The sequence below is a fragment of the Sphaeramia orbicularis genome, chromosome 18, assembly GCF_902148855.1.
Source record: "Sphaeramia orbicularis chromosome 18, fSphaOr1.1, whole genome shotgun sequence".
NCBI lineage: Eukaryota > Metazoa > Chordata > Actinopteri > Kurtiformes > Apogonidae > Sphaeramia > Sphaeramia orbicularis.
The window spans coordinates 1,547,878-1,573,915 of NC_043974.1; the positions used below are offsets into that span (position 1 = coordinate 1,547,878).

Genomic DNA, 26,038 nt, shown 5'->3' on the forward strand with positions numbered 1-26,038 from the left:
TTGCTATATAGTGATCATAAGGAAGAGAAATTGGGGGTAGGAATACATAAGTTTTTACTTCTTCCTCTGCCTTTTCAAGCATGTATAATTCCATTTCATTTATTTTATTATTATTATTATTTACATGATGCATCAACACTGGAACTGGATGGAATTCAAGCTCAAACACTTGAAACTTTACACAAATATTGGACTAGCTGAAGTTTAGATAAGCTGTGGAAAAACTACCTGCTTTAAGTAAACAATGATTGTCAGGATGTAGAGGAGACACACAATTTAATTAATTAATTTTTTAAAGTAGCACATTTATTTATTTATTTATTCAAAATTGATTTATTTTGAATATGGAAATGATACAAGCTTCCTGATTGCTACCAATTCATTTCTTTGTACAACATAATATAGAAATGAAAATTCAAGGAAGCATAAAATAATGATACACACAAAAAGAAAAAGAAAAAAAGTCATATTCAAAAAGGAGTGAGAAGAAGCAGAGCTTATTAGCTCTAACCCCTTTGTCTAAACTAACAATATGTACATATATACATACGTACCAATTATATCAAACCACTTTTGTTCTATTTCTGACTGCTTTCAAAAGAAACAGACATTAATAATGTCAATGTATGGACCTACAAATCTGATAACGTGTCAGTAAAAATAAATGTTACAAGTTAGAATTCTAAGGAGCTCTTGTTCTAAAACACAGGCTGCCTGTGTGTGTATGTGAGACTGAACTAGGCACTGAGTAGCTGCAGTATTTCTGAGCCATAACCAGTGAACAGTGAAGTCCACTATCAGCAGCTGCACACACACACAGGTTATCTGGTAGATAAGCTGTCAGGGCTTTAGATTACCTTAATTTGGGCACATCAGATGCTGGAATCGGCGGAGGGGGTGGGTGCGGGATTAGATTTTTCAACAGTAATTCCTGTTTTCTCAGACTATTTCAGATATATTCAAGAGTATGAAGGCATGGATTCCACAAGTCTAATTTCCAGAAGTATTGATCAGCATATGGCCAGCTGATTTTAATTCCAAAATCACAGGACTGCATGCAGGCAGATAATTCATATGTCATATGTTTCACTGCGTTTGTTATGTGAGCGGCCTGAACTTATAGGTCGCCCACGAGGCATGGTTGTTGAGAGAAAACCTTTGGCGTACAACGTACGAGTCAATCTCCAAGCTCTCATCACCTCTCATTGGCCGAAACGGGTGATTTAGACCAATCAAACGGCGCAAATATGTCATACCTGCTGCCAGACAATAGTCTGGTCTTGTCTGTCTTTTATGTTTTGTGTGTCACTTCCTGTTTTATTTTGTTAAGTTTTCCCTCATGTGTCTTGTCTGTCGTCTTTACTTCCTGTTCCCCGCTCCTCCTGACCTCTGTCCTGATTACCTGTCTCCGCCCTAATTTGCTCCACCTGTGTCTAGTTGTCTTCCCTCCCTTTTGTGTATTTAAACCCTGTCTTTTCCTTTGTCAGTCGCCAGTTTGTAACTCCAGTAGTTCAGACCAGCGTACTTGACCTCGTTTGTTCGTTTGCCTGCCTGTTTTTTGACCTGTTTTGGATTCCTCGGTTTTTCGTCTTCTGCCTGATCCCTGTCGGTTTTTGTCTGCCTCATCTGATCTGGTTTTGACCTTCTCGCCCTGACTACCGGTACGTGAGTTTGCCTAGTCCTTAAGTCCTGTTGCTCGATTGTTAGCCTGCCTGTGTATGACCTGTTTCCGTCCCTGACCTCCCTTTGCTTTTCCCCAGTCGGGGAAAATACTCCTAACACCGCTCGGGGAGACGGGCTGCTGCCCTCGATCCGGAGGACGAATCTGAGGAGAAAATCCCCAACCATTATCCTCAAGATTCTGTCACTCATTATATTTTTTCACCTGTGTGTGTGAACAATAAACCTTTTGGAACTAACTTTTGTTGTCGGAGTTCTGCATTTGGATTCTGTGTTTGTGCTAACGTTATCACAAAATATGACTTCTGCGGGAAGCATGAATACTTGTGCTTTCCTGTTCGGTACATATGTGTTGTTGTCAATGTTTTCTCTGTCGTTATGAACAAGCCTTGTATATTATAACCGATGTGTTTTACGGGAGGAAAAAAGCAGGGGCGAGTGAGTCGATACTTTCGTTTACACTCTGCTCTGGCCTTTTTTTATTTTTAATTTGGGGACACTAATTTGGGGACATTTAATTTGGGCACACCGTTAGTCGGCCCAGCCAAGGTGTAATCTAAAGGCCTGGCTGTGTCAACAGGGAACAGCACACTTCATTCACGCTGCATATTAACATCTGTGCATCAGCATGAGCGACACTCACTGCTGCAGAGTCACACAAATACAACACAATTACACAAAAATACTGTCAGGTGGTTTAAGAACCGTTTTAGATGAAGTATCACAGGAGCTGACATGTCTGTAAAAACCTGTTGGTCCGGTCCAGTGCTACTGAGCCCAGACTGAACTCATAGTAATGACAGCTGTGTGCTCATAGCTCCAGTTTACAGTCAGTTTGTCAGCAGTAAAGGCTCAGCCACTGGTTTATTATGGGCAGAGCTCTTAGAAAATATGGGTTCTGCAATATATCACATTATTTCATTTCACAATACTATATTGATATTCAAAAGTACTGTATGGATATTTTTAGGCATTTATTCAAATGCAGATATTGTGGAGGTTCATTTTTGTTTTTCTGTTTATGTTTTTTGTTTATATGTTATTTCTTATTATTTAACACTGCTTTATTAAATAATGTTTCTTTGAATCCTCCTAAAAGCACTTTTTTCTGTCTGAGAGGCAGATGGGAGTTCCTTTACTGGGACTGAACTCCAATCCTGTTCTGATGTGAGTTGTGAACTAATAGAATCTGAACATTTGAACAGGATCTAAAACTGGAATGTCTGCAAAACAGAATTTCAGTTTGAACACAGTTGGAACATTTGCTGATAGAACATTAGATCCTGTTGGGATCAAATACAAATGTGTTTAGGATTTGGGCAGATTTCTGCTGGAATTCAATTCTTCAAGGAAATACTCATTTAAAACAGAAACTACTACTTCTACTACTACTAGGGCTGCTGCGACAGAGCAGGTGTCCCGTCCCGGTGCGTTGAGCCGACCAGGTGAACCAGTGTTTTCCATCGCTGGCGGTCTTGTGCCAGCTGCTCTGCGTCCTCCATGGTAACTTCATGTTGATGGAGGTCGCCCGCAATGACGTCGAGCCATCGGGTGCGGGGCTTGCCTCATGGTCGTCGTAATTGCCTTTTTAACAGTATCGTGATATATTGTGATATGTCATATCGTGATCCTAGTATTGTGATTTGTATCGTATCACCAGATTCTTGCCGATACACAGCCCTAATTATGAGAATTCCTAGTTAAGACATCTGGTAAATGTGAAAACAAGGCCCCGTTGATTTTCTGCATAAATGCTCAGATGTTTGTGTTTGGGCGTGGAAATAACTTTATTTATTTATTTATTTTATTATGGCCAAAAGTAGATCTTATACACTGATGTAGAGAGGTCAACACAGAGTCCACTGGCACCACCGTTTATAGTTTCATGGGTTTCATTTGAAGTTGATGTGTAATATGAAGACAAAAGACGCTCATCAGTGCAGAACTGCGATGAATTTAAATTTTTTCAAAAATTTATTTTAAGAGGGCCACTAAATGCACGCCTTATATTTACATAGAATTTATCTACATTATTGTGCATTCTTCTGATGTGCAAACTATGAGCCCTGTATATTCAATGTGCTTAGGGTTAGGGCTGTGTATCGGCAAAAATCTGGTGTTACGAAACACATCACAATACTAGGATCATGATATAATGTACCACGATTTATCATGATACTGTTAAAAGGCAATTTCTGTGGGGGTTTTTTTGTTTGTTTCTTTTTTTATTTCCTGGAAGAATTGAATTACAGCGTAAATCTGCACAAATACTAAAAACATTTTTATTTGATCAGAACACGATCTAATGTTACATCAGAAAATTTTCCTCTATAAAAACTTAAAACTGAAATCATGTTTAACAGATATTACAGACATCAAGCAGTTTAAAAACAAATACAAACAAATGATTTTTACAAAATACACAGAGGAAAGGGCCTGAGGGGGGGATCTGGTTGGTTTTCAGAGTGGGGCTTTGACACATATGTGCTCAAAATATCTAGTTTAAATATGGATATACGAGTATATTATTACTATATAGGACAATATAGAATATTATATGTATTTATATTATGTATGTATATGTGTTTTTGTTTGTTTGCTTGTTTTTGTTCTTTTTAGTTTTTATTAATATCTGATATTAATATCTGGTAGGAAAAGTTGTAAATGGGTATTATCATATTAGTGTATATAGGAAAAAGGATGTCTGTTGTTGTTTTAATATTCATATAAAATAATTGCTATATAGTGATCATAAGGAAGAGAAATTGGGGGTAGGAATACATAAGTTTTTACTTCTTCCTCTGCCTTTTCAAGCATGTATAATTCCATTTCATTTATTTTATTATTATTATTATTTACATGATGCATCAACACTGGAACTGGATGGAATTCAAGCTCAAACACTTGAAACTTTACACAAATATTGGACTAGCTGAAGTTTAGATAAGCTGTGGAAAAACTACCTGCTTTAAGTAAACAATGATTGTCAGGATGTAGAGGAGACACACAATTTAATTAATTAATTTTTTTAAAGTAGCACATTTATTTATTTATTTATTCAAAATTGATTTATTTTGAATATGGAAATGATACAAGCTTCCTGATTGCTACCAATTCATTTCTTTGTACAACATAATATAGAAATGAAAATTCAAGGAAGCATAAAATAATGATACACACAAAAAGAAAAAGAAAAAAAGTCATATTCAAAAAGGAGTGAGAAGAAGCAGAGCTTATTAGCTCTAACCCCTTTGTCTAAACTAACAATATGTACATATATACATACGTACCAATTATATCAAACCACTTTTGTTCTATTTCTGACTGCTTTCAAAAGAAACAGACATTAATAATGTCAATGTATGGACCTACAAATCTGATAACGTGTCAGTAAAAATAAATGTTACAAGTTAGAATTCTAAGGAGCTCTTGTTCTAAAACACAGGCTGCCTGTGTGTGTATGTGAGACTGAACTAGGCACTGAGTAGCTGCAGTATTTCTGAGCCATAACCAGTGAACAGTGAAGTCCACTATCAGCAGCTGCACACACACACAGGTTATCTGGTAGATAAGCTGTCAGGGCTTTAGATTACCTTAATTTGGGCACATCAGATGCTGGAATCGGCGGAGGGGGTGGGTGCGGGATTAGATTTTTCAACAGTAATTCCTGTTTTCTCAGACTATTTCAGATATATTCAAGAGTATGAAGGCATGGATTCCACAAGTCTAATTTCCAGAAGTATTGATCAGCATATGGCCAGCTGATTTTAATTCCAAAATCACAGGACTGCATGCAGGCAGATAATTCATATGTCATATGTTTCACTGCGTTTGTTATGTGAGCGGCCTGAACTTATAGGTCGCCCACGAGGCATGGTTGTTGAGAGAAAACCTTTGGCGTACAACGTACGAGTCAATCTCCAAGCTCTCATCACCTCTCATTGGCCGAAACGGGTGATTTAGACCAATCAAACGGCGCAAATATGTCATACCTGCTGCCAGACAATAGTCTGGTCTTGTCTGTCTTTTATGTTTTGTGTGTCACTTCCTGTTTTATTTTGTTAAGTTTTCCCTCATGTGTCTTGTCTGTCGTCTTACTTCCTGTTCCCCGCTCCTCCTGACCTCTGTCCTGATTACCTGTCTCCGCCCTAATTTGCTCCACCTGTGTCTAGTTGTCTTCCCTCCCTTTTGTGTATTTAAACCCTGTCTTTTCCTTTGTCAGTCGCCAGTTTGTAACTCCAGTAGTTCAGACCAGCGTACTTGACCTCGTTTGTTCGTTTGCCTGCCTGTTTTTTGACCTGTTTTTGGATTCCTCGGTTTTTCGTCTTCTGCCTGATCCCTGTCGGTTTTTGTCTGCCTCATCTGATCTGGTTTTGACCTTCTCGCCCTGACTACCGGTACGTGAGTTTGCCTAGTCCTTAAGTCCTGTTGCTCGATTGTTAGCCTGCCTGTGTATGACCTGTTTCCGTCCCTGACCTCCCTTTGCTTTTCCCCAGTCGGGGAAAATACTCCTAACACCGCTCGGGGAGACGGGCTGCTGCCCTCGATCCGGAGGACGAATCTGAGGAGAAAATCCCCAACCATTATCCTCAAGATTCTGTCACTCATTATATTTTTTCACCTGTGTGTGTGAACAATAAACCTTTTGGAACTAACTTTTGTTGTCGGAGTTCTGCATTTGGATTCTGTGTTTGTGCTAACGTTATCACAAAATATGACTTCTGCGGGAAGCATGAATACTTGTGCTTTCCTGTTCGGTACATATGTGTTGTTGTCAATGTTTTCTCTGTCGTTATGAACAAGCCTTGTATATTATAACCGATGTGTTTTACGGGAGGAAAAAAGCAGGGGCGAGTGAGTCGATACTTTCGTTTACACTCTGCTCTGGCCTTTTTTTATTTTTAATTTGGGGACACTAATTTGGGGACATTTAATTTGGGCACACCGTTAGTCGGCCCAGCCAAGGTGTAATCTAAAGGCCTGGCTGTGTCAACAGGGAACAGCACACTTCATTCACGCTGCATATTAACATCTGTGCATCAGCATGAGCGACACTCACTGCTGCAGAGTCACACAAATACAACACAATTACACAAAAATACTGTCAGGTGGTTTAAGAACCGTTTTAGATGAAGTATCACAGGAGCTGACATGTCTGTAAAAACCTGTTGGTCCGGTCCAGTGCTACTGAGCCCAGACTGAACTCATAGTAATGACAGCTGTGTGCTCATAGCTCCAGTTTACAGTCAGTTTGTCAGCAGTAAAGGCTCAGCCACTGGTTTATTATGGGCAGAGCTGTTAGAAAATATGGGTTCTGCAATATATCACATTATTTCATTTCACAATACTATATTGATATTCAAAAGTACTGTATGGATATTTTTAGGCATTTATTCAAATGCAGATATTGTGGAGGTTCATTTTTGTTTTTCTGTTTATGTTTTTTGTTTATATGTTATTTCTTATTATTTAACACTGCTTTATTAAATAATGTTTCTTTGAATCCTCCTAAAAGCACTTTTTTCTGTCTGAGAGGCAGATGGGAGTTCCTTTACTGGGACTGAACTCCAATCCTGTTCTGATGTGAGTTGTGAACTAATAGAATCTGAACATTTGAACAGGATCTAAAACTGGAATGTCTGCAAAACAGAATTTCAGTTTGAACACAGTTGGAACATTTGCTGATAGAACATTAGATCCTGTTGGGATCAAATACAAATGTGTTTAGGATTTGGGCAGATTTCTGCTGGAATTCAATTCTTCAAGGAAATACTCATTTAAAACAGAAACTACTACTTCTACTACTACTAGGGCTGCTGCGACAGAGCAGGTGTCCCGTCCCGGTGCGTTGAGCCGACCAGGTGAACCAGTGTTTTCCATCGCTGGCGGTCTTGTGCCAGCTGCTCTGCGTCCTCCATGGTAACTTCATGTTGATGGAGGTCGCCCGCAATGACGTCGAGCCATCGGGTGCGGGGCTTGCCTCATGGTCGTCGTAATTGCCTTTTTAACAGTATCGTGATATATTGTGATATGTCATATCGTGATCCTAGTATTGTGATTTGTATCGTATCACCAGATTCTTGCCGATACACAGCCCTAATTATGAGAATTCCTAGTTAAGACATCTGGTAAATGTGAAAACAAGGCCCCGTTGATTTTCTGCATAAATGCTCAGATGTTTGTGTTTGGGCGTGGAAATAACTTTATTTATTTATTTATTTTATTATGGCCAAAAGTAGATCTTATACACTGATGTAGAGAGGTCAACACAGAGTCCACTGGCACCACCGTTTATAGTTTCATGGGTTTCATTTGAAGTTGATGTGTAATATGAAGACAAAAGACGCTCATCAGTGCAGAACTGCGATGAATTTAAATTTTTTCAAAAATTTATTTTAAGAGGGCCACTAAATGCACGCCTTATATTTACATAGAATTTATCTACATTATTGTGCATTCTTCTGATGTGCAAACTATGAGCCCTGTATATTCAATGTGCTTAGGGTTAGGGCTGTGTATCGGCAAAAATCTGGTGTTACGAAACACATCACAATACTAGGATCATGATATAATGTACCACGATTTATCATGATACTGTTAAAAAGGCAATTTCTGTGGGGGTTTTTTTGTTTGTTTCTTTTTTTATTTCCTGGAAGAATTGAATTACAGCGTAAATCTGCACAAATACTAAAAACATTTTTATTTGATCAGAACACGATCTAATGTTACATCAGAAAATTTTCCTCTATAAAAACTTAAAACTGAAATCATGTTTAACAGATATTACAGACATCAAGCAGTTTAAAAACAAATACAAACAAATGATTTTTACAAAATACACAGAGGAAAGGGCCTGAGGGGGGGATCTGGTTGGTTTTCAGAGTGGGGCTTTGACACATATGTGCTCAAAATATCTAGTTTAAATATGGATATACGAGTATATTATTACTATATAGGACAATATAGAATATTATATGTATTTATATTATGTATGTATATGTGTTTTTGTTTGTTTGCTTGTTTTTGTTCTTTTTAGTTTTTATTAATATCTGATATTAATATCTGGTAGGAAAAGTTGTAAATGGGTATTATCATATTAGTGTATATAGGAAAAAGGATGTCTGTTGTTGTTTTAATATTCATATAAAATAATTGCTATATAGTGATCATAAGGAAGAGAAATTGGGGGTAGGAATACATAAGTTTTTACTTCTTCCTCTGCCTTTTCAAGCATGTATAATTCCATTTCATTTATTTTATTATTATTATTATTTACTTACTGTTACTATTATTATTTATTTATTTTGATGTTTGTTTGCTTATCAATCATTTATGTACCAGTACTTACATTTTGTTAGTTGATTTTTGTTTTGATTTCACTGTTGACATGTTTGAAATACAGATTTCATTCATTCATTCATAAGATCCTGTTCAAATGTTCATATTCTATTAGTTCAGAACTAACACCAGAACAATATTTTAGTTCAGTCCCAACAAAGGAACTACCATCTGCCTCTCAGACAATAAAAAGTGCTTTAAGGATGATTCAAATAACCATTATTTAATAAAACAGCGTTAAACAATAAAAAATAAAATATAAAAGAAAAATAAAAAGCAAAAATGAACCTCCGCTATATCTTCATTTGAATAAATACCTAAAAATATCGATACAGTACTTTTTCATTTCGATACAGTATCATGAAATTAAATATTGTGATATATTGCAGAACTCCTCTTTTCTTCCAGCCCTACTTACGGTTTGACAGTGGTTACATAAACTGTGTGACGTTGTCTGCAGACTGACAGAGGCTTTCCGAACACTCACCCATCTGGTCCGCAGTTTCCTGTATGTCACTGTTCTCAGCCTTGGTCTCCATCTGCCCTCCGTCGCTCACGTCCACTGAGGGTCTGGGGGGTACAGGTGGTGTGACGTGCCCAGCGGCAGAGCTTCTATCCTGGGCTGTTCCTGTGCTGGCTCTAGGAGCGACTGGAGGTCTGGGGGGGGCTTTGGTGCTTGGGTCAGTAACAGAGGGGATGAGCTTTGGCGGGGGGGGCCTGGGTGCTGGGACCGGAGCACAGGTAGAGGATGGGAGGTTTTCTGTCGCACACTGGGGTTTAGGAGACACTGAGGGTTTGTCACTGCTTTTTAAAGACTGGGGCACCAAAACTGGATCAGATTTAGGTACACAAGAAGACAGTGGTTCAGGAGAAGCTTGGAGTTTTGGCTTTATGTCCACAGTGGGAAACCCCCCAGTGGGTTTCAAAGCACCTACTCCACCTGAGTCATCATCTTCCCAGAACACTTTGTCGGACGGTTTGGGAGCGTGGGGCAAATTCTTGGGTTTAGGAGCGACAGTGGGAGGAGATGGTTTGGCTGGTTGCCCCTGGAGACGTGGGCGTGGCCGTGGTTCAGGTCGTTTTGTGACAGCACATGCTTGGATATTCCCGCTGTTACCGTCTCCACAGCTCCTGTCAGTCTGCTGCTGTGTCTGCGTCTGCGTCTGCGTCTGCTGCTGCTGGATCTGCTGCTGCTCAAAGGCCTGGATCCTCGCCCTCAGCGTGGCCATGTCCTCTCCTTCCGCCGCCTCCTCTTCCTCCTCACTCTCTGATTGGCTGAGCCCGCTGCTGTCACTGCGCTGATCAGGGAAGCCCCAGTCGTCAGCGCTAAACGCCTCCAGCAGCTCTTGTAAGTACTTTCCCTGACTTACTTCTTGGTTAGTGTTGTCATTTCGTGTGCGGGCGGCGATTGTAGCCAAACCGTCGTCTCTGAGTTTGACCAGAGTTTGAATTTTAACTTCACTGCTGATGGGCTGTAAAGAAATTTTTGAACGAGGGCGTGGCCGGGGACGCTCCGATGGGGCTTGAGTGGTAATAAGAGCTGAAGAGCAATCCCACTGGTCAGTCTGAGCAGCAGATGTTGAGGTCAAAGGTGAACACAGACCAGTGAGGAGGTCATAACATTGTGTGTTTGCACATGTATGTGGACTGGTTGCCACGCTGCCACTGTCACTCGAGTTCAGCGGTGACTGGTTGGTAGTGATGTCATCAATAGTGGACGGTTTGGAAGGCTGTGGGAGGGGGGGCCGCTGTGGTCTCACTGGTCGTCTGAGCTGCCTGTCACCCTGTGAGTCTTGTGGATCGGGGGCGGAGCCTGGCTCGGTCTGCGTGGCGATAGTTGTTGTGGAAACTGGACGAGATGGTGAAGAAGAAGAGGAGGTGCAGGAGGAGGAAGGGAGCAACACCTGCTCCTGTTCCTGGGTCTTCTCCCTGATCACCTCCTCATAGGAAGGAGGAGGCTGAAAGGAAACACAGCTCCACTTATCAAAGGCACCAGAACACAGTTTACAACGCGAAGAGGAAGGATTTTACAAGTCTGTAACACTACTACTGCAGAAAATCTGAATTTTTTCAAACGCCAAGAATGTTTCATCCCACACATCAGAACGTCCACGGAGGCATCTGACCACGTCATGATTTGAGAAAAGTCACATCGTTAGAGGAGATGAAACCTCACTGCACTTGATCTGTATTAATACTTGTGCTGGGTGTAGACTATGTGATTAACCCTGCCTTAGTCCCCTGGGGTGTTTTGTTGCCCCAATGGACTCTAAGCTCCGCCCCACTACTTCCTGAATTTCAGGTGGGTTTTTTATTTCCTGTCTTTCATTACTGGTCACACTGATTAATCCAGGTGTGTCTGCTACTTCTAGTTGTAACTACTGATTAATTTAGACACAACTGGATTAATCAGTATGTCCAATAATGAAAGACAGGAAATAAAAGACCCACCTGAAGTTCAGGAAGTAGTGGGGCGGAGCTTAGAGTCTGTTTTGCTTCAGTGCTGGTAATTTCTAGTTGTCCACTTCTTTCTTTTTCTCCCTCCTAGTTCTCTTCTAACTCTACAGGAGTGGATCACATGTAGTGTGGTTCAGTTGTGTCTCAGGTGTCCTTGGATTGTCCTTGGAGGTAGACGTGCTTTGTCCTTCTGGGCTGTTCAGTCACCCCACCACACTAACACAGAGATTTTTGTATGATTTATAAATAATGACATACAATTCATATGGAGATAGAATTACATATTATGTATGGGTAGCCTACTCTGTAATATAAATTTGGAATTAAATGATACTTGTGGTTAGTGTGTTGAAGCTCACTATTATTATTATTATTATTATTATTATTATTATTATTATTATTATTTATTGTATTATGTCTTATCAATATCAACCAGCTACAAGCAATTCAAATTATTCAACAGCGATTGTAGATCTATCCTGAACTAGCAGTATGACGATATTTGACATAAAAATACGACTCTGAACATGTTTGTATTGGGGTGTGTAAATACCCCAGGGGACGACTCATGTTTGGACTCCACAGCAGACTAACACAGGGTTAAGCCCACATACAGACCAATCCAATACACCTAAGACACTGAACTGGGAATAGCAATGAACACTGGTTGTTTCAACAACAGTATTCATTTAGCTCATGTAGAGTGTTATAATGAACCATGCTGATGCTGGGGGTCTCAACAGTTGTTTTTCCTTTATTTATAAGGCTTTTTTCGACACTACACACACGCACCACTTTGATTAGTGTTGTTTGTTAACATTCTTGTTCATAGTAGTTGGTTGCTAACACTTCCTTTCAAATGATATCACACACAATGAAAGACAGCAAGTAATGACTGATAGGGGAACAACCTGCAGTCCGTCATATCGCTCAGTCACAACTAGGGATGGGAATCAAGAACCAGTTCTTTTTGAGAACCGGATCCCAGTAGCTCGATTCTTTGGAATCGTTTGCCTGCGTGCTTAACAATTCTGCTTATCGATTCCGCCTTTGTTGCGCATGCGCGATGATGTCACGCATACGCTGCATTGTTTTGGTTGGAATGTAGCAAAAGGGTGGAATCCCTCCAATCTGTTCAATCATTTGTCCACATGTGATTCATTTCATTCACTACTTAGCGGCGCTTGTTAATCTAGCGGCAGAGTGAACACCAGGCCGTCATCCGAGTCCAGTTCTGGTTCCAGTGGAACCCCCTCAAATACAAGTTTCTGAAGGTAGGGGAAAGGAAATGAGGAGCACAACAATGAGCAGAGTCGAACCGGTTCCACGCAATGAAAATGCAGCAATAGAGGAATTAGTAAAGAGTCTAGTTTCACTTTCACCGTACTAACCCCCCCCCCCGGCATCATCTCTTATTATTATTTGTTCATACTATGTTATTAGGGTGGTCCAACAATCCTGGTAAAAAATACGGTTTCAGATCACCTCCATTAGAACCCTACATTAGGTTTATTCATTCAAAAGGTGATTTAGGAAAAAATCTGGAAGAAAAAGCAGATGTTTTAGAGGTTGCACAAGTTGCTGAAGTTTCCTGTAAATGGACTAATTGTTCATTTTCAGCAAAGACGAGCTGAGCTGTAAGAGAAGAGCAGGACTATCAAAACCAAGGTCTGAGGGATTCAGCTGGAAATATATGTGTGAAGTAACTCCGCCCACATCTGTGGAACTGGAGTAAATATATGGATGAAGTAACTCCGCCCACATCTGTGGTACTGGAGTAAATATATGGATGAAGTAACTCCGCCCACATCTGTGGTACTGGAGTAAATATATGGATGAAGTAACTCCGCCCACATCTGTGGTACTGGAGAAAATATATGGATGAAGTAACTCCGCCCACATCTGTGGTACTGGAGAAAATATATGGATGAAGTAACTCCGCCCACATCTGTGGAACTGGAGTAAATATATGGATGAAGTAACTCCGCCCACATCTGTGGTACTGGAGTAAATATATGGATGAAGTAAGACCGCCCACATCTGTGGAACTGGAGTAAATATATGGATGAAGTAACTCCGCCCACATCTGTGGTACTGGAGTAAATATATGGATGAAGTAACTCCGCCCACATCTGTGGAACTGGAGTAAATATATGGATGAAGTAACTCCGCCCACATCTGTGGTACTGGAGTAAATATATGGATGAAGTAACTCCGCCCACATCTGTGGTACTGGAGTAAATATATGGATGAAGTAACTCCGCCCACATCTGTGGTACTGGAGTAAATATATGGATGAAGTAACTCCGCCCACATCTGTGGAACTGGAGTAAATATATGGATGAAGTAACTCTGCCCACATCTGTGGAACTGGAGTAAATATATGGATGAAGTAACTCCGCCCACATCTGTGGAACTGGAGTAAATATATGGATGAAGTAACTCCGCCCACATCTGTGGTACTGGAGTAAATATATGGATGAAGTAACTCCGCCCACATCTGTGGTGCTGGAGTAAATATATGGATGAAGTAACTCCGCCCACATCTGTGGAACTGGAGTAAATATGTGGATGAAGTAACTCCGCCCACATCTGTGGTACTGGAGTAAATATATGGATGAAGTAACTCCGCCCACATCTGTGGTACTGGAGTAAATATATGGATGAAGTAACTCCGCCCACATCTGTGGAACTGGAGTAAATATATGGATGAAGTAACTCCGCCCACATCTGTGGAACTGGAGTAAATATATGGATGAAGTAACTCCGCCCACATCTGTGGTACTGGAGTAAATATATGGATGAAGTAACTCCGCCCACATCTGTGGTACTGGAGTGTAGAACTGGTTGTGGTCCATTCTGTGACTCCAGTGTGACACCAGAGCAGAAGCAGCTGATGGTGGACACCATGATGTTAAATGCAGGTTCTTTGGTTCCTCTAAAGCGTTGGGATGTCCTTCATCCATCAGATTGTGAAGGGAAGCAGATCAGGGCTTTTGTCTCCACCAGCACCATGCGTCTGTTTGAACCTTTGGATCTGCCACAAACATTCTGAACAGTTCCTCCAGTAGACTGGGCTGATGATGCAGACTTTCAGAAGGAGGAGAAAACTGGGCATTCCACTAAAGCTGTCAGTGATGTCACTGACAGAGGGGCGGAGCTTATTCCAGACTTCAACTGTAGCCGAACAACAAATGCAGATCACAAACAGTACTGGCAACAAATTGTCAAAGAACACAGGAACATTTTTGGTCATTTCATTAAACCAACAGTGGTTGTTGGACTTTCTAATGAACATTTTTATGTGAGTGTCAGTTTGATTTGGAGAAGAAAATTACAAATTATTCTAATCTGCCTTATTCATTTGGATAGTTCTGTTAGAGTATACAGAGACATCTGCACCTGTCTGTGACACCTCTGAATATTAATTAATTTGCATAAAATTTGGACCAAAGTAATTTGGCCAGATATGGAACCAAATGCAGGGTTCGAATCCAGAGAATCTGAAAAAAAAAATTTTTGTACTACCCTAATCTGTTCTATTTTCTGTGCAGATGGAAATATAAAAGACAGTTAATGCAAACACACCTGTTTGTACTCTTTTATTCCCTCAGCCAAAGAGAATCGATAAGGAATCGGATCGATAAGCAAAATCAATAATGGAATCGGAATCGTTAAATTCTTTTTGATTCCCATCCCTAGTCACAACACAACAAGATCTGTTGACTCTACATTCACCTGATATGACACAGTGACCACTGGAACAGACAAAAATACTGTGACATCATGAACATCTACAGAATAATTACCTGTATGGACGGAGGGATCGTGGGTCCCCAGATCTGTGCAGCAGGAGGAGGGGGAGGAGGGAATCCTGCAGCAGCCCCAGGGAACCAGGAGGTGGAGGCCAGCGGCTCTGCTGACAGGATGGTGATCTCTGGTCGCCTAGCAACGGGTCAGGAAAACAGGAAGTGGAGGACATACAACTCGCATAATTAGCTACACTGATGCATATGTTGATTAACAACAGAAGAGCCTGGAGAAGCACAACATGAAAAACACAACACAAAAGAAAACCTCAGTGTTCAACAAGAGCTACTGATGGGTTCTGCTGAGTTACTTTAGTTTGGATAAACCACTGTGTGAATAAACAGACACCTCTAAGTACAAAACTATGTGGACAGTGGTTAATCTGGGCACTAAGGAAACACTGAGCTGGACTACACACCTGCATCTGGTTTAGTTACACTGACTAGTTCTGGTTTTGGACTAAAACCTTAAAAATATTCTAACAGTGTCCTACCTTCTGTCTCTGTCCCTTTCTCTGTCTCTTTCTCTCTCTCTCTCTCTGTCTCTTTCTCTTTCTCTGGATGTTTCAGAGAGTGACGTCGACCTGTTGGACGCTGACAGGAAAAAAAAAGAATGAAAACAGCACAGAAGTAAAAATACAGACAACCAGGTATGTCACAGCAAAACAGAATGATCGTACTGCAAAAACCAATTCATAATTAGAGAGTCTAAGACACAGGTGTCAAACATGCATCCCAGGGGCCAAATCCAGCCCCCCAAAGGGTCCAGTCCGGCTCTGGGATAAATTTATGAACTGCATAAATTCCACTCAGATCTGCCCAGTCCTGTTAGTTCAGTTCCACATTCAGACCAGTTCAGTCTGCAGTGGACAGGACCAGTCAAATACTATCAGAAGAACAGAGAAATAATGACAACTGACAATGTCTCTGTTTGGAAATGGAAATGTTTTCATCTATTTACACTAAAACAAAGTAGAATTTTGCAAAAAAAAATGTGAATAACCTGAACAAATTCTAAAGAGAAATAAGTACAATTGCACCAATATTCTGTCTATCATTAAATGTTTTGTGTGTTTGTAGATCCACTGTGATCTGTCAGTTCTAATGTACATGTTTAAATGATAAACTGAGGCAGAATAGTGTTCAAATTACACTGATTTTTTCAGTTTGTTCATGTTATTCACATCTTTTCAAAGGATAGTTTGTAGATGGAAACCTGTTCATAATGTAAATTTACTTTTTTCGCTCTAAAACAGATAAAAGTTTGGAGTTGTCATTATTTCTATATTATTCTGTTCTTATTTTCCTGGTTCGGTCCACTGCAGATCAGATTTAGCTGAATGTGGAACTGAACTAACAGGAGTTTGACAGCCCTGGTCTAAGAGTACTGTTTAACACTTTGTGTACACATCTTGGAGTACCTAGAAAAGCACTACATAAACCAATGTATTTTTAGTATTATTTATGCAGCAGCTTACATGAATAATGTTTTTTCTACCATGAACCAAACTGCCACTGCAAGCGCATACAGTTGTTTTTTGAAACAAAACTGACAGATGTGTAAAAATAAGCACAAACCCATTACCATAATGCTTTGTTTATGTCTGGCTTAGGTCCAGAAGGTTCACTTCACATGACTCTGACAGAGCTTTGAGCCTGTACAAAAACTAATGTATATGTGATGTGTTGGACAGGAGAAGAGTAGGACACCAGTGTTAAAGGAGTTAAAAACCACCAGCTGCCTGCTGGATTTTATGACCCTACAAAAGTTCAAACCAAACTGAGGACTTTAGGCATATTTTCCATTTTCAGATAGCCACACATTTCCAGGCCACGGTACAAATGGACATGGAATAAAGGTCTGCCAAAAAAGATCTGCTCTCTTTTGCAGATTTAAATGAATGACATACAAAGCATTAGGAAGAAGGAGAAGGAGAAGGAGAAGGAGAAGGAGAAGGAGAAGGAAGGAGGAGAAGAAGAAGAAAAAGAAAGAATCGAGAAGAAGAAAAAAGAAGAAACAGAAAAGAAGAAGAAGACGGAGAAGAAGAAGAAGAAGGAGAAGGAGAAGGAGAAGGATAAGAAGAAGGATAAGGAGAAGAAGGAAGAAAGAAAAAAGATGAAGAAGAAAAAAGAAGAGCAGAAAGAAGAAGGAGGAGAAGAAGAAGAAGAAGAGAAGCAAGGAGAAGGAGAAGAAGAAGGAGAAAGAGAAGAAGGAGAAGAAGAAAAAGAAGAAGAAGAAAAAGAAGAAGCAGAAAAAGAAGAAGAAGAAGAAGCAGAAGGAGGAGAAGAAGAAGAAGCAGAAGAAGAAGAAGAAGCAGAAGAAGAAGAAGCAGAAGAAGAAAAAGAAGAAACAGAAAAAGAAGAAGAAGAAGGGAGAAGAAGAAGAAGAAGGAGAAGGAGAAGGAGAAGGAGAAGGAGAAGAAGAAGGAGAAAGAGAAGAAGGAGAAGAAGAAAAAGAAGAAGAAGAAAAAGAAGAAGCAGAAGAAGAAGGAGGAGAAGAAGAGAAGAAGAAGGAGAAGAAGGAGAAGGAGAAGAAGAAGAGAAAGAGAAGAAAGGAGAAGAAGAAAAAGAGAAGAAGACGAAGAAGGAAGCAGAAAAAGCAGAGAAGAAGATCAAGGAGAGAAGAAGAACGGAACAGAAGAAGAAGAAGAAGCAGAAGAAGAAGAAGGAGAAGAAGAAGAAGAAGAAGAAGAAGAAGAAGAGAGTTCAGAAACCTTGTTAGCAGAACTGTTGTTTGGGCACACCCACTGTGTGGTTACAGCAGTGACCTCAGAGAGCACAGCTGGTTTTTCCCCTCGTTTTGTTTTTTTCTTAAAGTGTATATATACAGAAATGTGTCTTATAAAAAGACATACAAAATTCTGTTAGAAAACTAACTAGAAAGAATTCAGTCATTCTGGGGTAGGGATGGAAGATTACCGGCATAATGATAAACATCGGTAAAATCACAGACGGTTAGTATTACTGTTTAAATTCTAATTCTCATGATAACTGTGTCTGATTACTGCACTTTTCCAGAGAAAACTCCTCTGTACAGATCTACTTTTATGTCAAATATTTGAGTATAGTTTGAATTTATTACAATTTTAATTCTCTATACCTAATATTTGGAACCAATATTCACTTTTAAAGTCTGTGAAAAGGTTCGTTAAGCATCTGTGTGTTATTTATGCAATAAATTATATACATTTTTTAAATCAGATTTTATATATTTTTTGTGTTTTTTGTCCTTTTGTGTTTTTATAGTAGGTTAAAGTGAAAAAATAATAGACAGATGATCTAGATGAAGTTGTGCTGAAAAAACAGATCCAAACATGGGTATAGTAAACATTTGTTTCTATAGTATATAAAGGCCAAATCAAAAGGACTGAAAAACAGACAGAATAGGCTCAGACCACTAAGGGTTAATATGTGAATGTTTCTGACACAGAAGGGACGCTGGGACTGTTATTATATTTGGGTTTTTTTTTTTTTTTTTTTAAATACAACTCGGTTAAATTATTTCAGTGTGTGTATCAGTACTTTTTGAACATTTGGGCACAATTTCAATAATACTGCAATAATAATGATAACTGTGATAATTTTGGTCACGATAACCGTGATATGAAATTTTCATCTGGTTCCATCCCTAGTAGCAGCTATTTGGAGCTCGCCTTCATTGGATTTTTCACAAACTGCTCCAGAATGATTGTAACTAGTGGTTTGTAAAGTATGATGATCCAGTTCTGCATTCACTGGCATCACCTCTGTGTGTTCAAATCTGTATATATATATACAGTACAGGCCAAAAGTTTGGACACACCTTCTCATTCTTCGCATTTTCTTTATTTTCATGACTATTTTCATTGTAGATTCTCACTGAAGGCATCAAAACTATGAATGAACACATGTGGAATTATGTACTTAACAAAAAAGTGTGAAATAACTGAAAACATCTCTTATATTCTAGTTTCTTCAAAGTATCCACCCTTAGCTCTGATGACTGCCTTGCACACTCTTGGCATTCTCTTGATGAGCTTCCAGAGGTAGTCACCTGAAATGGTTTCCACTTCATAGCTGTGCCTTGTCAGGGTTACTTAGTGGAATTTCTTGCCTTATTGATGGGGTTGGGACCATCAGTTGTGTTGTGCAGAAGTCAGGTTGATGCACAGCTGACAGCCCTATTGGACAACTGTTAGAATGCATATTATGGCGAGAACCAATCAGCTAAGTAAAGACAAACGAGTGGCCATCATTACTTTAAGAAATGAAGGTCAGTCAGTCTAGAACATTTCAAAAACTTTGAATGTGTCCCCAAGTGCAGTCGCAAAAACCATCAAGCGCTCCAACGAAACTGGCTCACATGAGGACCGCCCCAGGAAAGGAAGACCAAGAGTCACCTCTGATGCTGAAGATAAGTTCATCTGAGTCACCAGCCTCAGAAATCGCAAATTAACAGCAGCTCAGATTAGAGACCAGATGAATACCACACAGAGCTCTAGCAGCAGACACATCTCTACAACAACTGTTAAGAGGAGACTGCGTGAATCAGGCCTTCATGGTCAAACAGCTGCTAGGAAACCACTGCTCAGGAGAGGCAACAAACACAAGAGATTTATTTGGGCCAAGAAACCCAAGGAATGGACATTAGACCAGTGGAAATCTGTGCTTTGGTCTGATGAGTCCAAATTTCAGATCTTTGGATCCAACCGCCGTGTCTTTGTGCGACGCAGAAAAGGTGAACGGATGGATGCTACATGCCTGGTTCCCACCGTGAAGCATGGAGGGGGAGGTGTGATGGTGTGGGGGTGCTTTGCTGGTGACGCTGTTGGGGATTTATTCAAGATTGAAGGCAACCTGAATCAGCATGGCTACCACAGCATCCTGCAGTGACATGCCATTCCATCCGGTCTGCGTTTAGTTGGACCATCATTTATGTTTCAACAGGACAATGACCCCAAACACACCTCCAGGCTGTGTGAGGGATATCTGACCAAGAAGGAGAGTGATGGAGTGCTGCGCCAGATGACCTGGCCTCCACAGTCACCGGACCTGAACCCGATCGAGATGGTTTGGGGTGAGCTGGACCGCAGAGTGAAGGCAAAAGGACCAACAAGTGCTAAGCATCTGTGGGAACTTCTTCAAGACTGTTAGGAAACCATTTCAGGTGACTACCTCTGGAAGCTCATCAAGAGAATGGCAAGAGTGTGCAAAGCAGTCATCAGAGCTAAGGGTGGATACTTTGAAGAAACTAGAATATAAGAGATGTTTTCAGTTATTTCACACTTTTTTGGTAAGTACATAATTCCACATGTGTTCATTCATAGTTTTGATGCCTTCAGTGAGAATCTACAATGAAAATAGTCATGAAAATAAAGAAAATGTGAAGAATGAGAAGAATGAGAAGGTGTGTCCAAACTTTTGGCCTGTACTGTATATATATATATATATATATATATATATATATATATATATATATATATATATATTATAACCATTGCACTACATCATACCAAACCATATTTGCACTATCCTCTTTAAACACTTTTTTATTCAAATTTATATGACTGTTTTTACGTGTACGTGTATGTTTCATGCTGCTGATAACACTGTGAATTTCCCCATTGTGGGATCAATAAAGGAATATCTTATCTTATCTTATCTTATCTTATCTTATCTTATCTTATCTTATCAAGAACCTGGAACTGGAGTGAATCATATCACACAGATTTATTTGTCTCTTTTGTGTTAAACAATAAAGTTGTAGTATGACCTGTTTTAGTTCATTTGCAAAATTGGAATTATACATTAAGTCCTCACATTTGCATATTCAGCTTTGCACTTTAATGCATTGAGATAAAAGGCTTGTCAGGCCAAACAATAAAAAAAAAGATCAATAATACGGAATATGATGAACATGGATACTTACTTCTCTTGATCACTGCTCTGATGGAGGAAAGAGGACCCTGACTGCAAAGAGAGAAAAAAAAAAAGGTTATTTCTCTTCCGTGTCCTCCCCCTCTTCCCTGACATGCTTTTCTTCCCATTACCATTTGACCCTGAACTTCTACACAACTCTCAGTTTATACCAGTGTAACTTCTAGAGCAGGTCTGTCAAACTCCTGTTAGTTCAGTTCCACATTCAGTTAATCTGATCTGCAGTGGACCAAACCAGAAAAATAGGAACAGAATAATACAGAAATAATGTCAACTCCAAACTTTCCTCTATATTTTACAGTGAAAAAAGTAAAATTAAACAATGAAAATGTTTCCGTCTACAAACTATCCTCTCAAACAATGTGAAGAACATGAACCAACTGAACAAATCAGTGTAATTTGAACACTATTCTGCCTCAGTTTATCATTTCCACATGTACATTCTAACGGACAGATCACAGTGGATCTACAAACACACAAAACATTTAATAACAAAAAGAATATTGTTAAAATTGCACTTATTTTTCTTAAGACATTTCAAGTTTTCCACATTTGTTCAGGTTATTCACATTTTTTGTTAAATTCTACTTTGTTTTAGTATAAATACATGAAAATATTTACATTTACAAAGAGAAAAATGTGGAGTTGTGAGTAGGGCTGTAAGAAAATATGGGTTCTGCAATATATCACAATATTTCATTTTCCAATACTGTATTGATATCACAAAGTACTGTATCGATATTTTTAGGTATTTATTCAGGTGCAGATTTTGTGGAGGTTCATTTTAGTTTTTTGTTTTTCTTTTTTGTTTATATTTTATTTATTATTCTTTCACACTCTTTTATTCAATAATGTTGGTTCCTTTGTTTGGACTGAACTCAAATCCTGTTCTGATGTTAGTTCTGAACTAATAGAATCCGAACATTTGAACAAGATCGTTTTTGTTTGGTTTTTTTTTTATCAATTTTTTTATTTGTCTTCATTGTGAATCTCCAAAAGTACAATACAAAAAAAGAAAAATTATTTGAACAGGATCTGAAACTGGAATGTCTGTAAAACAGAATTTCAGTTTGAACACAGTTGGAACATTTGCTGATAGAACATTAGATCCTGTTGGGATCAAATACAAATGTGTTTAGGATTTGGGCAGATTCATGATGGAATTCAATTCTTCAAGGAAATAATCGTTAAAAAAAAAAGAAACAAACAAAAAATTTCCTTTAAATTTAATTTAACAGTATCATGATATATCGTGATATATCGTATCATGACCTCAGTATTGGGATTTGTATTGTATCACCAGATTCTTGCCGATACACAGCCCCAGTTGTGAGTATTTATAGATTCTTCTGACAGTATTTGACTGGTCCTGTCCACTGCAGATTGAATTGGTCTGAATGTGGAACCTGAACTAAAAGGATTGTTCATTTCTTAATATCTACTTTTGCACTTCATAAATTCATTCCAGGGCCAGACTGGACCCTTTGGCGGGCCAGATTTGGGCCCCAGGATGCATGTTTGACACCTGTGATCTAGAGGATAATGTGGTGATGCCATATTTCAGTGGTTTCCAACCTTTTTTGGCTCATGACCCTATTTTAACATCACAAATTCAAAACAGACATTTTTATGCTAAAATTGTGTTGTTTTTGATCATGTAATAGATTGCTATACTATGTTGCTAATAAATGCTAATTTCAGAGGACATTTAGTCTGTATAATGTGTATTATTGTGGACATTTAGTCTGTATAATGTCTATTATTGTGGACATTTAGTCTGTATAATGTGTATTATTGTGGACATTTAGTCTGTATAATGTCTATTATTGTGGACATTTAGTCTGTATAATGTGTATTATTGTGGACATTTAGTCTATATAATGTGTATTATTGTGGACATTTAGTCTATATAATGTCTATTATTGTGGACATTTAGTCTATATAATGTCTATTATTGTGGACATTTAGTCTGTATAATGTCTATTATTGTGGACAGAGGCAGTAAATCCAGGTGTAGATTACTGCACAAAGGCTCAGGATCTGTCCAGTCAGTCCAGCTGGGATTTACAAGGAGGACAATTAATACTGAACAAACAAGAACTGAAACTATGAATGATGAAAGAGCTGCAGCATCTGAAACTGACCACAGTGAACATGTGACACACAAACAGAACCACAGCGCTGCAGTTTCACACTCAGTTTCAACTCACCATATATTTTTTAATGAATACATTTTTTTAAATTTTTCATCAGTTACTAGAAATTTCAGGCGAGGCGACCCTACGTGGGGTCCTGACTCCAAGGTTCTAATAGTTTGGGATTTTTCAGTCTAGTTTAGTTTTTTTTAGTTTGGACTTTTTTTTCTCTAATTCAGTCTGTTTTAATTTGTTTTTAGAGCAGGTTTGATAGTTTTTATTAGTTTTCATTATTTTCTAAATGCTTAGTTTTATTTTAGTTTTAGTTTAGTTTTAGTTTAGTTTAGTTTTCGTTTAGTTTTAGTTGCAGTTTAGTTTTAGTTTAGTTTTAGTTTTAGTTTAGTTGTAGTTTAGTTTTAGTTTAGTTGTAGTTTAGTTGTAGTTTAGTTTTATTTTAGTTGTAGTTTACTTGTAGTTTAGTTTTAGTTTAGTTTAGTTGTAGTTTAGTTTTAGTTTAGTTTTATTTTAGTTGTAGTTCAGTTGTAGTTTAGTTTTAGTTTAGTTTTAGTTTAGTTGTAGTTCAGTTGTAGTTTAGTTTTAGTTTAGTTTAGTTTTAGTTTAGTTGTAGTTTAGTTTTATTTTAGCTGTAGTTTAGTTTTATTTCAGTTGTAGTTCAGTTGTAGTTCAGTTGTAGTTTAGTTTTAGTTCAGTTGTAGTTTAGTTTTAGTTCAGTTGTAGTTCAGTTGTAGTTCAGTTGTAGTTCAGTTGTAGTTCAGTTGTAGTTTAGTTGTAGTTCAGTTGTAGTTCAGTTGTAGTTCAGTTGTAGTTCAGTGGTCTCTTTTCTCTTCTTCTCTGTGCTCCTATTCAAATCAATCCCAGACAGGACTCTGCTGCTTTAGTCTCCATGTTTCCAGGTAGAGTGGGGACCAGAAGACGACTGGAAACCACAAGTGAACACAAGTGACGGAGCAAAAAGTGTCGTATGGTGCCGCTAGCTAAAATTGCTTGAGAAATAAATCAATTTCAGATCAATCCGACGTTGCCAAAGACGAAAACAAAGGGAATTTTATCCATATTTTTTCTCTGTTTTAGTTAGTTTAGTAAACACACAATACAGTTTCAGTTAGTTGTTTTTTTTCTTTTAATTACAGTTTTTACTTATTTCAGTTAATGAAAATGTTTTTACAATTCTAGTTTTGGTCATTTCATTAGTTTTCATTAACGATAATAGCCTTGGTCCCGACCCCAAGGTTGAAAAGCACTGCCATATTTAGCTGTCTTGTCAAATTTCCAGATGTTTGCCTGTCTGAGACCCAAACTGTGTTCAGGATTCACAGGTATTTGAGGAGCTCCGACAGAAGTGGAACACATGACACTGTGCCAAGGTTCTGTCTGAAGGAGCTGTTGCCAGGCAGGTTAAGAACTCACCACAGTGGACAGAAGGAGGTCAGACGTCACTCTGTCTGTCTTTTTGTTCCCACAGTTTGTCTTTTTGTCTGTGTCCTTTCCCTCGGTGTCTTTGTCTGACTGCCTCTAATCTGTGTTTCTAACTCTGGATAAAAACACATGACTCACCCCTGACACTGCCCAAACACACACACACTCCAACTGCTTCACTTTTAACAGGGATGGAAAACACTCCTTTTTTTCCATTTCTCCTGCTTTACCAAAAAAAAAAAAAAAAAAAAAAAAAAAAGCTACATCCTATGCAGCAAAGGGGGGGACAAACAACTGAAAAACAAAGTAAAACCTATTAACAACTTAACCCTTTCATGCAGGAATTAGAAGAGCCTTAATCAAGAATTTTTACACGTGAGTGTTTTTATTCCTCGAGGCATTAAAAAAAAAAAAACAATGCGATTGAAATAGTTTTTTTATGAACCCATTTTTCATGGAGTTGCAAAAATGTCCACTCAGCTGGACACCAAGTATTTAATTTTTGAAGCAAAGAAACTTATTTACTGATAAACTGTGTGAAAACTATGAAATAAAACATTTCTAATGCAGATAATCTGATGTTTTCTCACATTTTATCATACACTAATACTAGCCATTACTCACTTCATGGAGATATTATGTAAAAAAAAAAAAAAACAAAAAAAACCCAAAACTGTTAATTACAGTTTAATAGCAATAACAACCAACTGATTTCCACTCAAACCTGTCAGTGCAGATCAGGTTTATCTAGAACAGCACAGTTACAGTAACAGCATGAACTCCAGTGTATGGGATGGTGCATGCACTGCAAAAATCTAAATCTGACCAAGTGTATTTTTCTCATTTCTAGTCCAAATATCTCATCACACATAAAATAAGACAGAATCACCTAAAGAGTAAAAATTTGTTGCTTAATTCAAGCAAAAAAAAAAAAAAAAAAAAATCTGCCAATGGAACCAGTGAAAATGATCTTGTTCAGATTTCTTGAACTCAGATTTTGCAGATCTATTGTCTATAAATCAGTTCTTCTATCTCACCTTAAAGTTCCTCTGTAGGGGATTCTGTCTGATTTTAAGTGTGAAGAGATATTTGGACTAGGAATGAGAAAAATACACTTGGACAGAGTTAGATTTATGCAGAGTGAGTGTCCATTGTGTTGGCTGATATGGAACTGAAACAACCAAACCCATGAATATACAAGAGAACAGCTGGAGAAGAACTGACCACTGGAGTGACCACTGGGGTGACCACTGTGCATGAAAGAGT

General features: G+C 38.6%; 1 protein-coding gene across 2 annotated transcripts in view; it reads right to left on the bottom strand.

The window, feature by feature from the left end:
• The window catches only part of LOC115438121 (SH3 domain-containing protein 19-like), a 69,475-nt gene that overhangs the window by 21,336 nt on the left and 22,101 nt on the right, over positions 1-26,038 (bottom strand). For both annotated transcript variants that reach the window (XM_030161508.1, XM_030161507.1), the window contains exons 3-6: positions 21,193-21,233; positions 15,779-15,878; positions 15,285-15,420; positions 9,506-10,976 (exon numbers count right to left, since the gene is read on the bottom strand). In XM_030161508.1, coding sequence (XP_030017368.1) covers positions 9,506-10,976; positions 15,285-15,420; positions 15,779-15,878; positions 21,193-21,233 — 1,748 coding nt within the window. The remainder of the gene's footprint in view (positions 1-9,505; positions 10,977-15,284; positions 15,421-15,778; positions 15,879-21,192; positions 21,234-26,038) is intronic.